The sequence below is a fragment of the Eriocheir sinensis genome, chromosome 3 (assembly GCF_024679095.1).
Source record: "Eriocheir sinensis breed Jianghai 21 chromosome 3, ASM2467909v1, whole genome shotgun sequence".
NCBI lineage: Eukaryota > Metazoa > Arthropoda > Malacostraca > Decapoda > Varunidae > Eriocheir > Eriocheir sinensis.
The window spans coordinates 15,105,945-15,120,632 of NC_066511.1; the positions used below are offsets into that span (position 1 = coordinate 15,105,945).

The 14,688-nt window shown below is 48.8% G+C and overlaps 1 protein-coding gene across 1 annotated transcript in view; it reads left to right on the plus strand.

Annotated features, from left to right (window-relative positions):
• The window catches only part of LOC127005649 (beta-galactosidase-1-like protein 2), a 56,026-nt gene that overhangs the window by 3,189 nt on the left and 38,149 nt on the right, over window positions 1-14,688 (plus strand). Inside the window, exons 2-5 of the mRNA XM_050874698.1 lie at window positions 6,782-6,987; window positions 7,419-7,604; window positions 9,984-10,125; window positions 10,686-10,848. Of these exons, the coding sequence (XP_050730655.1) occupies window positions 6,782-6,987; window positions 7,419-7,604; window positions 9,984-10,125; window positions 10,686-10,848 (697 nt within the window). The remainder of the gene's footprint in view (window positions 1-6,781; window positions 6,988-7,418; window positions 7,605-9,983; window positions 10,126-10,685; window positions 10,849-14,688) is intronic.

The window sequence follows — 14,688 nt, forward strand, 5'->3', positions numbered from 1 at the left end:
ACACACACACACACACACACACACACACACACACTTGCCGGCGAAGAGATGCTCGAGTGTCCATTTTCTTTTGGGGTCCAGTACTTTTCCGGGCTTTTTTTTTGTCCCGCTGTTTTTCACGTTTGCCCTTGACTGTTTTCTCTGATGTAAATAAATAACAGTTCTGTCTCTCCTCGGCTGCTCTGAGAAGGCTCCGGAAGATGCAGGAACAGAGTATGCGCGAACGATATGACCAACAACAACAACAAAAAAAATAAAGATAAAAAAATAAAAGCAAAAAAAAGGGTAATATAAAATCAAACCACCAAAAGAAAGACAATATATAAAACAGAACGTCAAAAAGAATCAGAACGTCAAAAAAAAAATATATAAAAAAAAAAACATAACAATAAGAAATGAAGATGCAAATAAAGAGTATAAGTAAACGGTATGATGATGACGTTGTTCCATTCCACTTCAAGCGATGGATTACACGTGTCAAAACCAGTGTGTCAGCGCGTTCACCTAATTCCTCCCGGCACCAAGATATTGTCTGTAGTATTAACAAGAAGATTAGTTTTGCTTGACGCGTTGTGCATGTGTCCGTGATTGAGATCCTCCGCCCTTTAGTGTGTGTGTGTGTGTGTGTGTGTGTGTGTGTGTGTGTGTGGGTGCCGCCGTGTGCCCACAAACACCCGCGGAACATTCTTAAACATTTCGGCGCCCAAGCACACAAATATTTGACTAAGCTTTCATAGGAATTTTTTGGGTGGCATTTCCAGGGGTAGTTTCATGACCCTTTTGGTAGCTAAAAAAACAACAAAAAAACAACAACACTCATTAGAACCCGACAGATTTCACTTTCGGCTCATGGAAACAGTTGTTGTGAGAGGCGGTAGCGTCTGACAATACCCGACCATAATCACCCGGGACGGTCCACGCCCGCGCCGCCGCCTCAGCAGCTGGTCCACCGTCGGCCAAGGAGCGGCCCACCCCTGGCCCTCCCGCCCTTCCGGCACGCGCCTCTCCACGACCTGCCGCCTCGCTAATTGACACTTTTCTCCTCCGCGATGGGGAAGTTAATATTAAATACAAGCACGTAAGTGTTAAATACGGCCGCCATAAGCACAGTGGGGGAACAGTCGCGCTCCACCTCTCGCCTCCTTTAACGAGCCTAATGAGAGGTTTCCCCCGAGACTCCAAACCACACTCGGAAGTGACTGTTTGACCCTGTGGCGCTATTGGCTCCACCTGGCTCGCCCGCGGCCCAACTCATTCCCCATCTGCCCATACAAGACGTTTCTTTTTTTCCATTTCATTTGTAGTGCGTGTATGTATGTATATATGTATGTATGTATGTATGTATGTATGAGACCCCCTCCCTTCACACACACAGCACTGACTAACATATTGCTAAGGTTTCGTCAACTGTGCTAATGGGGGTCAACGTCCTTATTATTATATCAGTTACGCATCAGTGAGTCTGTTTCGGTTCTTAGTCGGCCAGACGGCGCTATGTATACGAAGCAGTCACTCCTTATTTTGATACCGTGGAAAACCTGCGGCGGGTAAAATGTGATTATTTGGATGCCACGGTTGCCCTGAGTCCGCAGCAAGGGATGACGTCTGGTACGGTCTGGTACTCATAGTGATCCAAGAAATGAGAGCGTTGAGGCGGCGTGAAGTATATAGGCTGGTAATACAAGACACTTTCGCTTCTCACATCAGCTATTTCTAAAGGTCAAAGGGGGGATCAATCAGGTTCTAATAAGTTTTTTTTTAGGCTCAGGGTACAGAAGAAGGGTCAAACTATTACCGGGGTCATAAAACTACCCCTGGAAATGCTCACAACTCCTACGAAAGCCTCTTCAATTATGTGTTCTTAGGGGGCGATATGTCTTTTAATACGACCCATAGTGTGTACTGCCAACCTAGATCGACAAAATATGCTCTCTCTATCCCACTGCCGCTGACGTCATGTTCTGCGCGTGAAAAGCACTGGTATACTCTGTTGATCTAGCTGCCGACAACCAATTTTGAGTCAGCACACGTATAAAAGTTGCATCGTCCTTCTTCTGCTACCAGTGTGATACCTTACAGAATACACGGACGAATCTGTAGACGAGGGACAGTACACACACACACACACACACACACACGCGCGCGGAAGATGTAGGTAGGATATTAACATTTCCTCTTTTTCCTTCCATTGCTCCGCGGGACACGAGACTAAAATGATTAAATCTGTGGTATTTTTCATTAAGATGCCTCGTTTCCTTTCATTAGAATGTCCGACGAGGGACGAATAAAGGCTATAATTCATTATCATTCAGAGCACATGCAACCCCAGGCCGTGAGTGGACGAGCGGACCCTTGCACTCCATCCCCTGCTGGCCGCGCACACACACACACAGACACACACACACACACACACACACACTCTAAAGTTTGACCCCTGCCTGCATTATTTCATTTATCATTTTTTTTACAGCAGAGGAGACAGTGCAATGGCGTAAAAAAAAGAAAACAATAATGAAAAAAAAAGCCAGCTACTTACTGCTCCTTATAAACATCACTGGCGTCACTGCTGATGTGCGAATGAATGTCTTGCCTTTTTGCTATATACTAAGGATCCCCCTCCCCCCCTTCATGCTAGTCCTGCTGCTATTAAGACACTAGGTAACTGGTTATAGCTATAGCAGGGGAGAAGATAAGGTAGGTTCGTATAAGCAGTAATTTACATTGTAGGTCGACCCATTAGGAACGAATAATGGTGCTGGTTATGAAACTTTCTGACACACACACACACACACACACACACACACACACACACACACCTCCCCACAACCCCCACACACATACAACCCCCTCCCTCCCAGCCACACACATACAACCCCCTCCCAGCCACACACATACAACCCCCTCCCTCCCAGCCACACACATACAACCCCCTCCCTCCCAGCCACACACATACAACCCCCTCCCTCCCAGCCACACACATACAACCCCCTCCCTCCCAGCCACACACATACAACCCCCTCCCTCCCAGCCACACACATACAACCCTTCCATGACATACACATCCCACCCCTCCCCCCATACACATACGTCCCTCCCCTCCCATTCCCCTCCCTCGCACATACACACACACACACACATCGAAAATAAACAAAATGGCCCCCACGCCTGGAGGCAGAGACTATCCCTCACTGTTGGAGTTATTACTAAAGTTCCCTACTCGTGCTCCAGCTGCTCCTGTGGTCACGGAGGGCCCGGCCATCCATCCATCCTTCCTGCTGGCACAAGGCATGACGGGTGCGAGTGGGGGGGGAGGGGAAGGGGGGAAGGGGGGTGTCGCTATTCTCTGTTTTAGGAGCCAAGACGGATGGTTGGTTGCTTGGGCTCCGTAAGTATACAAAATAAGGCGCCCGATAAACATTATAGCTACAACAGGACAATTAATGAACCTTCACCAAACAGCTGTACAATTCTCCTGTCTTTCCTTGCATACGAATGATTTAAGCTTCCTGTGGATCTCCGGGTCACGGTTTATGATTTATGTAGCCACTGTTGACTTCCTTGCCATTAGGGAGGTAGTCAGCGCTACCTCCACCTCGCTTGCGACCTACGATGGCTTGTTGCTTCGTCCATCCACGCAATAGTTATCGTAAGCCAGTAAAAGAGTTGCTCTATCTCTGGGAACGACTCGCGCTGCCTGGCCGGGTAACTATGCATTGTGTGGTGATTCTCGGCTATACGGAACGACACTGAAGGAGAACTTGTCTAATTAATTCAAGACTGCAATGTGTGTGTGTGTGTGTGTGTGTGTGTGTGTGTGTGTGTGTGTGTGTGTGTGTGTGTGTGTGTGTGTGTGTGTGTGTGTGTGTGTGTGTGTGTGTGTGTGTGTGTGTGTGTGTGTGTTTCTAATTCGTCATAAGAAGCGTTCGAGGCCTGGCGGTCAGCTGAACAGAGCCAGTCATGTGTTAGGCAAGATTTCCCACGCCAGGTGATGGCGTTCACACACACACACACACACACACACACACCGGTCTAGTAGCTCAGCAAGTCTTCACGGCCAAGCGGGCAGCGGTTCGAGCCCCGCTCAGGCCGGATTCTTTCCGTTGACTAGTAGTGGTTACTGTCCCCCCTTGAGCAAGGGGGATGGGGATGGGGTGTGTGGTGTGTGTGGTCCTGGCAGTACCCAGAGATCGACAACAATGAGCACTTGCTCACGTCTTGAGGGTGCCTGCTGACGAAAGCGAGTCCAACTCGTGATCAGGCCGTGGTGAATCACACACACACAACGCCTCTATCTTCTCCTTTTCGTTGTCACAAAGAAGATTAAATTATTTACAAAGGTCCTCCATATCTTGCGTAACACTTCGTACGCGGCGGGGCTGACAAGACTGAACCTTTTACCTCTCGAAAAACGAACTAAAGAACACCATGGACCACCACTCCCCATATCAGTCCCTCACCTCCCATCACACCACCACCATGTCTCCTCTACCCTACCCCCCCCCCCTTCAACACCGCCAGCACCACCACCACCACCACCACCACCACCCAAAAACACCCATCCATTTCACCCCGTCCCCCCACCACCCACACGGCTGTCATACCCCCTCCCCACCCCTCTACCACCATCACCACCACAACCATCACCCGCATCCATACCTCTTTCTTAGCCCTACCCACAATACCAGCTCACCCTCCCCACACTCCTCCCCCCCCCCACGCCTTCACCATGCCCGTGCCGTGCCCTCCCATCGTTAATCTTGTATTTCGAAGCCCCGAGTCTCCCCGTGGCGACGAAAGATAAGGCCAATCGGCTATTAAGATAACACTGACCTGGGGACTAAGCTTCTCGGAGGTATTATTCTCACTCCTTTCCCTCCCTCCCTCTCCTCTCTCTCCTCTCTCTTCTCTTTTTCCTTCTCCTTTACTTCTCCCGTTCCGTTCCGTTTCCTCCTCTGGCTTTCTCCTTCTCTTCCGTTCTGTTCCGTTCCGTTCCCCTCCTCCTTTCCTCCCTCTCTTCTCCTGTTCCTTCCGCATCCCTCCTCATCTCTTTTTCTTCTCTCCCCTTCCGTCCGTCTCTTTCCTCCTTTTCTTTTTCCTCTTTCTCTTCTCTTCCCTTCCTCTCCCTCTTCTCCTCTCCTTTTTCCTCTTTCTTTTCCTCCCTTCCGTTGCGTTCGCCCTCTCCTCTTTCTGCTCTCCTCCTTCTCCTCTTCCGTCTGCCTTCCTTCTTTCCTCCTTCTCCTCTTCTCTCCCATTCCATCCGCCCCCGTTCTGCTCTCCTCTTCTCCCCTCCTTTCGTCTCCCCCAACTACCCCCTTCCATTGGTTGTTCTCTCCTTCGTGGTCAGGGTGGAGGGTGGAGGGAGGAATGAGTGGGTGTGGGAGGAGATTAATCACCCCTTTCTCATCTCTTATTTCACTGGTTGGGAGAAGGAAAAGGAAAGCCCCGTATGCTCCCCGTTAGTTAGTAATTACTATAGTCAGTTGTATGTGTAGGGTTTAAACTTCATCTTCTGTTCTATGACAAAAGTTCATTTAAAACTATCTACCCTGATGACCACTTCCTCCAGTTAAGAAGTCGTTGGTTCAGTGGATCAGAGTCATGGTGTTTGGAATCATTTGTTTGAGGTTTGAAAGGCAGTTTACTTAGTTTGAATCTTGGGGTCTCTCTCTCTCTCTCTCTCTCTCTCTCTCTCTCTCTCTCTCTCTCCAAACCTATTTTTAGTAACGTCCCATAGCCATTCCTATACCTACCTACCTATTTACCTTTCTCATTATCTCCCTTCCTTTCTCTCTCTTTCTCTCTCTGCCATTCATTCATTATTTTAAACTATCGTCACATTCACACTTTAACCTATTACTACAGCTGCTTACATTCACTCTAGTTGCTCTTAATGTTCCTTCCTCGTTGTGTTTGGTATATAAGTCTACAAATTTTTCTTTTATCTGTCGGAACATTCGTATACTTTAAACTACTATTATCATCATTACCTACCTTGTTATTGCCCTTGTTATTCTTCCTTCGTTGTGTCTGGTATGTAGCTTTTCAAGTCTTCTTTCATACCAATTTTCCGCGCACGTCCTTGGTTTCTTTCTCTCCCTTCACACAATCCTGGCAGGTGGGTGTTGGTGGATGGGTGCGGGTGTGTGGATGAGTGCGTGTGGGTGGGGTCGAGGTGGTGGTACTGCTGCTGCTTCTCACTGTTGGGGGGTGTGGGGGGTGGGGGGTGGGGGGTGGAGTTATAATTCTTACCTCGCATGACCTGATGAAAAAATAGGATAAAAGTTTTTGGCTGGCTCCTGCTACTGTTTGTTTGTGGGTGTGGTGAGGTGAGTTGGGGATGGTGTGTGTGTGTGTGTGTGTGTGTGGGGTGAGGTTAGGTAAGGTGGGGTGTGGGGGGGTGTCGTGTGTTTGTTTATTTGTGTGTGTCAAATGATGCAATATATGGAATCAGAAATTAGGGCTGTACCGATGGTAATGTTTTATACACACAACCACAACCACAAACACAAGCGAATCTAACCCAACCAAACACAAACGAATGAAAACTGGAAAACTAAAGAAAAGGCAAAATCTGAGCAAAAGCTTACATACGAGAGCGAAAAAAGCATAACAAGACCTACATATTTTTGTATAGCCATTTAATCCCAACACACACACACACACACACACACACACACACACACACACACACAAACAACAACCCTCACCCCCCATCCCCCTAACTTCCCACCCCCCAAACACATCCACCCACACCAACAAACTCTACTCTCTTGTCCTTCAGGGGAGCGAGGCGGTGAGCTACTACGAGTACTATGCTCCGGGGGGCGCCGTGACCTCCGGGCTGGTGGCGGAGGGCGACACCTTCACCCTCAACGACAAGCCCATCCTCCTAATGTCCGGGGCCTTCCACTACTTCCGCGTCCACCCGGCCTACTGGCGCGACACCCTCAAGAAGCTCAGGGCGGCGGGGCTGAATGCTGTGGAAACGTGAGTGTGTGTGGGTGTAAGTGTAGGGGGTTGTAGGGAGGAGGAGGAGGTGGGGGATGGGGGTTGTGGGGAGGTGAGTGAGGAGTGAGTGGGGGGTGATGGGGGAGTGAGTGGTGGTGAGGGAGGAGTTTTGTGTGTGTGTGTGTATGTGTGTGTGTGTGTGTGTGTGTGTGTGTGTGTGTGAGAGAGAGAGAGAGAGGGGGCAAGGAGGTTGTTTGTTTGCTTAGGAGGTTGTGTTTGAGGTGATCTTGTGTGTGTGTGTGTGTGTGTGTGTGTGTGTGTGTGTGTCATCCTAACGGTAGAACGAGCAGAAGGTCCTCCTCCCCCTCCTACAACAACAACAGCAGCAACAACAACAACATCTACAACTACAACAACTACTACCACTACCCTACCACCACTACACTCATTACTAAAGTCGCCCCCCTCAGGTACACGTCTTGGAACCTGCATGAGCCGCGTCAGGGTGAGTTCGACTTCGGGGAGCTTGGGGAGATGATGTCGCCCTTCCTGGACATCCGCTCCTTCCTGCAGATGGCCCAGGAGGAGGACCTGTTCGTCATTCTGAGGCCCGGCCCGTACATCTGCTCTGAGTGGGAGTTCGGTGGGATGCCGAGGTAAGAAGGAGAGTCGAGATGGAGTTGGAATTGGAGCAGGAGGTGTTTGGAGTTTATTGCGGGTGTGATGATGTATGTTTTTTGTTTGTGTGCAAGTTTGTTTTATTTTTGTATTTGTTCTTGCTGTCCTTTTCTTCTTCTTCTTCATTATCTTTTCTTGTTTCTCATTCTTCTTATTCTTGTTCTTGTTCCTCTTGTTTTACTTGGCCTTCTTGTTCTTCTTGCTTCTCTTTATCTTTCTGTTTGCCTTTTTGTATGTGTGTCTGTCTGTCTGTTTCTCTATGTCAGCCTTTGTATCTTTTTCCGTCTCTCTGTCTGTCTCTATTTATCTACCTACCTATCTTTATCTATCAATCTATCTTTCTGTCTGAGGGTGTTACTCGTAGGGAAAGGGAGCAGAAGGGACGACGAAAAAGGGGATCCATCACTTTCTGGGTCTCCGTTGGCTCCTCCTCGTCGTCTTTCACACTAGGTCGTCGAGAACCAACAACTTCGGAAAGGTCGTGGGGAAGTTGAAGTCTTTGCATGTCTTCAGGTTCACGGTTCGGTGTGTCGCTGTCTCTTCGAATACGAGTAGTCTTGAACACGGATGTTTTTTTTTTTCGATTTTCTGTTCTTTTTTTTTCTACTTGCCTTCATGATAGTCGATATGAAAGCTATCTTACTCATGCATCCTTTCTTTCCCTGTGCGCTTATTCCATCCCTAAGACCTCCAACTCTTTCATTCTTCCATTCCCTCTTTCCCTATCCTCTCCCTGTCAGTTCATTCCTTGCTATACATTCCCTATCCTCTCCCTGTCAGTTCATTCCTTGCTATACATTCCACCCTTACACCAGTCCTGTCACTCTTCCATTCCCTCTTTCTCTTATCTTTCTCTCCCGTTCGTTCATTCTTCTCCATCAATCCATTCTTACACCAGTCCTACCATTCTTCCATTCCCTCTTTTTCTCATTCTCTTTCTCTGTCCACCAATATCCCTCCATACAGTATACATCCTTGCATTCTCTAGTTGTCATTCTTTCATCTTCTTTCAGTTACTCCACTAAATATACTTCACTGTAACTGGTCCTCCTCTTTCTTTCATCCTATACCTTCTCTCTGTCTCGTATTTCCTTCCCACACACTTCAGTCCTTTCATTGTTCCATCTGTCTTTCTCTCAAATATTACTAAACATGTAAATGATCCTCCTCTTCCTTTCCTCCCATACCTTCCAAAGTTTCTCCGTCTCACACAGTCCCCCAAACCCTCTACAAAGGCCTCCCTGCTTAATACAATTTCTTCTGAGTCTCCCCTCCCTTCCCCAGGAGCTATCCACCAGGCTCAATTTCCACCTCATCTCCCGCTCTTTAGGAGGTCTCGCTTCTCAACCCGTTTCCCCCTTTTTTCAGTCGTACGTCTTAACTCATTCCCTTTCATCCTTCATTCCGATACGTCTAATGTAATGCCTTCCTCGTCTCCTTTACAAATTTGCAGGATCTACTTTCTCGGCTAAATCAAGTTTCTTTTCCTAGTGAATTCTTTTACTTTCTCTCTCTCTCTCCTCCGGATGGATGTTATCTATTACAATCTCATATATAAAAAGACAGTACACAACCCATACTTAGTTTTCAACACAATCACCCCCACCACCACCACCAACAACAACAACAGCAACAACAATAATTATCTTGAACACCACCCTACACATACCTGAAATACCACCTCCACCTTCATCACCACCACCAACACCAACAGTAACACCACCACCACCGCCAACAACAACAATAACACCACCACCACTAACACCTATCTCTTGAACACCACCTCAAACACCCACGGGCCACCTTTTATTTACGTTTTCGCCTATGGCATCAGTAGGCTTGCTTGGAGGGGCCTAATGGTATGGCCCAGCCCTTGGTGGCGCAGGCAAGTATTTATAGTTGCGCCATCTTGCATTGGCTCATGCTGCACCCCGGAGCTCATCTTTGATCCTAGAATCTAGGTTGATAGGTGGTCTTCTGAACAGCATGTGGGTACCCAGTCTTAGGCCACTCGGCGGTGACTGAAAAATCCTAGCTTGTGGCACCAAACGGGGCGCGAACCCGCGTCGTCCTGGACGCGGCGCCGTTACGCTATCCACTCAGCCACCGCCTCCACTTATTAAAAACAACTGAAATACCTCCGTTACAGCCACCACCACCGCCACCAATTATCTTTAACATCACTTAAATACCCACGGGCCGCCTAACATCCCTACCCTTATCACCAATACCCGAAATATCACCACCACGGCCATCACCACCATCACTACCACACCCTAGCCCATCCCTCTGTGACCTAACCTAACCTAACTAGACCTAACCTTTGTCCCTTTCCTGCTTCTTTCCCTTCCTCCCAGCTACCTCTTACGGGACCCCACGATGCAGGTGAGGCAGTCCTACGAGAACTTCCAGCTGGCCGCCGCCCGCTACTTCGACACCCTCCTGCCCCTCGTTGCCGACCTGCAGTTCACGCGCGGTGGGCCCATCATCGCCGTGCAGGTTAGTGGTTGCCATCGTGTCTTTGTGGCTCTTGAGCGGCCAACTTTACTGCTCTCCTCTCGGTTTCGTTTTCCCGCTCTGAATGGAGATTATTGTAAGGCTTCTTCTTCTCCTGCTGCTTTGAATTGTCGAGTGAAAGAGTCAAGGTGTTCTATTGGAAGGCGATTCTTATTCCATGTTTTTTTTCCTTCTTTTCCCGAGCAAAGTGAAACCTATATCACATTTGCCTCCTGCTCAGGAATTATGAGTATTCAAGAGAGTTCATGCAAGCTGTCATTGACAACATAATAAATGTTCAAAGCTTAGGGCAAAAGATAATCAGATATATTAGGTTATAGGTCATACACTAAACAGTCAGTAACAGTATAATAAATGTTAAAAGTTCAATGCCAAACAAAATCTCAGTAGTTAGTGCAATTTCAAGTTTAAGGCGAGACTATTCACTTCAGTAATAGTCCACTAATCAGACAGAGCAAGAACTATATAGTGTCCTTAGACTCACAACAGTCCTTCAACCATCTCAAAACACTATAGCGGCTGTGTTTCTCTCTCCCTTTTAGGTGGAGAACGAGTACGGTCACTTCGGCTACGGTGACGAGCCGCGGGACACTGAGTACCTCGAGTTCCTCCAAGACAACATGGTCGCCAATGGGTTCGGCGAGTCGCTCTTCTTCACCTCCGACTCACCGGCCCAAACCGCGGACCTCGGCTCTATCCCCGGAGGTAACTAATTGCTGTGAACTCTTTGCCGAGCCTTGCCGAGCCTTGCCGAGCCTTGCCGAGTCTTCCTTGCTCCGCACCAGCTCATGAAACGAATTTATGGCCTTTGAGCAAATTCGCACATTCACAAAGTTCACCGCGAGAAGTTTTTAACCTGGATGCTTAAGGGGCGTTTATAAGCTTTGCCGTCTCCTGTTCCTCGGCTTCCCACGCGGGGCAGTTTCCGTAAGCGACCGTCTAGCTGGAAGGGGACGAGTCTTTTGTTTGTCTTTTATTCTTTACGGAGAAAATTTATTCGTTCACAAAGTTGACCTGGAGGCTAGAGTGTATGTAAGCAGGATGTTGACGAGGCGTTTCCATGCTTTGCTGTGTCTTGTCTTCGGGTTTCCAGGAAGTTTTCTATGCTGGAAGGGGACGAGTGTGCATTTTTTTTCCTTTACGGAGAAAATTAATTCGTTCACAAAGTTCACCTGAAAACTAGAGTGTATGTAAGCAGGATGTTGACGAGGCGTTTCCACGTTTTCCCGTCTCTTGTCTTCGGCTTTTCAGTAAGTTTTCTGTGTGAGTTCGTCTCGCTGGAAAGGGGATGAGCTTTTGAGTTTTTGCCTTTCCTTACTAAAGAAACCATTCATTCCCTATTCGTTTTAGGCCCATATTCTCAAATATTTCGGGGCTCACACACACACACACACACACACACACACATTTGATAAGGCTTTCGTAGAGGCTGCGCTAGTATTTCCATGGGTACTCTTATGAGCCTAGTAATATGAGAACCCGACTCATCTCCACATATTTAACAAGGATTTCACAGGAGTTTTGTGCGTTGCCAGAGGTGCTTTTATGACCCTGGTGGTAGTTTGACAAGGCTTCTACACCGTGAATGAGAAAAAAAAAACAACACTTATGAGAACCCAACTAATCTCCTTTGCGGCCTTTGGAAATAGTCGTTCTGAACACAAAAAAAAAAAGTAGGAGAATTCAGGCTTTAGACTCGTTTTGGGTTCTTGTTACGGCCGTTTTTGGAGGCCACAGAAGAGATACGATGAGTGTTTTTTTTCTCGTTCATGGCGCAGAAGCCTTCCAAAACTACCGCCAGGGTCAAGAAATCACCCATGAAAATCACTAAAATTTCTACGACCGCCTTGTTAAATAGATGTGCTAAGGTTTTGAGGAGTTTAATGAATGTTTTTTTCCCGTTCATGGGGCAGAAGCCTTCCAAAACTACCACCAGGGTCAAGAAATCACCCATGAAAATCACTACAATTTCTACGACCGCCTTGTTAAATAGATGTGCTAAGGTTTTGAGGAGTTTAATGAATGTTTTTTTTTTCCGGTCATGGCGCAGAAGCCTTCCAAAACTACCGCCAGGGTCAAGAAATCACCCATGAAAATCACTACAATTTCTACGACCGCCTTGTTAAATAGATGTGCTAAGGTTTTGAGGAGTTTAATGAATGTTTTTTTTTTTTTCCGTTCATGGGGCAGAAGCCTTCCAAAACTACCACCAGGGTCAAGAAATCACCCACGGAAACCCCAACAATTTCTTCGACCGCCTTGTTAAATAGACGTGCTAAGGTTTTGAGGAGTTTAATGAATGTTTTTTTCCCGGTCTTGGCGCAGAAGCCTTCCAAAACTACCACCAGGGTCAAGAAATCACCCACGGAAACCCCTACAGCTTCTGCGAGAGCCTTTTTAAATATATAATAGACGCACTAACGTTTCGAAGAGTTTGATATTATGGGCCTTAGTGTTCTCCTTCACCTCCGTCTCGGTAACAACGTCTACAGGAACAGAGTCATTGGCCGGGCACTGCTTCCTCGTACTGTTGGACCTCCCTGGCAGTTCCCTTCCGCCAATCGATCGCCGTCACCCTCGCCTCACGCCAGCAGCTGCAGGGACGGGCACGGCGTGAGTGTGCTTGTGGCAGGGGGTGAAAGGGATGGTGGAGGAGGGGGAAGGGAGGGTGTTAACATGGATAATGCTGAATATTGATCGGTGATGTCGAGGTATTTTATATGATTACTAAAAACGAAATGAATAAAAAAAAATCAGATTAACACGTACAAAAAAAAAGAGGGTGTAGCGTTGTGAATGTTAACCAAATGTTTTTTTCTTCTTTTCACACCAACCATGGAAAAAGCGATAGTGTGCTTTTTAGCTGGTGGAGGAATATCATTGTCATGCGTAGTAGAACGTTCATGGGAGGAGAGGACTGTCGGTCGGTCCGGGGTCAGCGGGTCCAACGCAACAGATAATAGGAGGAGGAGGAGGTGGTACACACGAACACACACACACACACACACACACACACACATACACACATACACACACACACACACACACACACATACTCCACCCCCCCTCACACACATACACTCCCTTCTCTCCCCCCCACACATACTCCCACCTTCCAACCCCATCCCCACTCCCACATACACTCCCTTCTCTTCCCCTCCCCCCCCACACGCACGCACGCACACACGGAAGCCCCGCCGCCCAGGAAAATCTCTCTAGGGTGGGGGTGGCAGTAGGTGTTCCGGCAGGCTAGACGTCTCCTTTCATGACTCACTCCCTGGTTAAAGTGGACCTCCCCGCACCCCGCCGCGCCGAGGGAGGCAGGAACTCGCCCTCCGCTCCCCCCGACGAATGCTGGACTCCTCACGCCTAGGTCCTGTTCCCGTCTTTACATCTGGTTCTTGTCTGTCCCTCCTTATACCCAGCTCTGGTTCCCTTATTCCCTTATACCTGGCTATTGTCCCCTTACACTTAACTCTGGTTCCCCTCACACTCAGCTCTGGTTCCCCTCACACTCAGCTCTGGTTCCCCTCACACTCAGCTCTGGTTCCCCTCACACTCAGCTCTGGTTCCCCTCACACTCAGCTCTGGTTCCCTCACACTCAGCTCTGGTTCCCCTCACACTCAGCTCTGGTTCCCCTCACACTCAGCTCTGGTTCCCCTCACACTCAGCTCTGGTTCCCCTCACACTCAGCTCTGGTTCCCCTCACACTCAGCTCTGGTTCCCCTCACACTCAGCTCTGGTCCCCCTCACACTCAGCTCTAGTTCCCCTCACACTCAGCTCTGGTTCCCCTCACACTCAGCTCTGGTTCCCCTCACACTCAGCTCTGGTACCCTCACACCAGCTCTGGTTCCCCTCACACTCAGCTCTGGTTCCCCACACTCAGCTCTGGTTCCCCTCACACTCAGCTCTGGTTCCCCTCACCTCAGCTCTGGTTCCCCACACTCAGCTCTGGTTCCCCACACTCAGGTCTGGTTCCCTCACACTCAGCTCTGGTTCCCCTCACACTCAGCTCTGGTTCCCCTCACACTCAGCTCTGGTTCCCCACACTCAGCTCTGGTTCCCCAGCTCTGGTTCCCCTCACACTCAGCTCTGGTTCTCCTCACACTCAGCTCTGGTTCCCCTTACACTCAGCTCTGGTTCCCCTCACACTCAGCTCTGGTTCCCCTTACACTCAGCTCTGGTTCCCTTCACACTCAGCTCTGGTTCCCCTCACACTCAGCTCTGGTTCCCTTCACACTCAGCTCTGGTTCCCCTCACACTCAGCTCTGGTTCCCCTCACACTCAGCTCTGGTTCCCCTCACACTCAGCTCTGGTTCCCCTCACACTCAGCTCTGGTTCCCCTAACACTCAGCTCTGGTTCCCAGCACACTCAGCTCTGGTTCCCCTCACACTCAGCTCTGGATCCCCACACTCAGCTCTGGTTCCCACACTCAGCTCTGGTTCCCCTCACACTCAGCTCTGGTTCCCTCACACTCAGCTCTGGTTCCCCTCACACTCAGCTCTGGTTCCCCTCACACTCAGCTCTGGTTCCCCTCACACT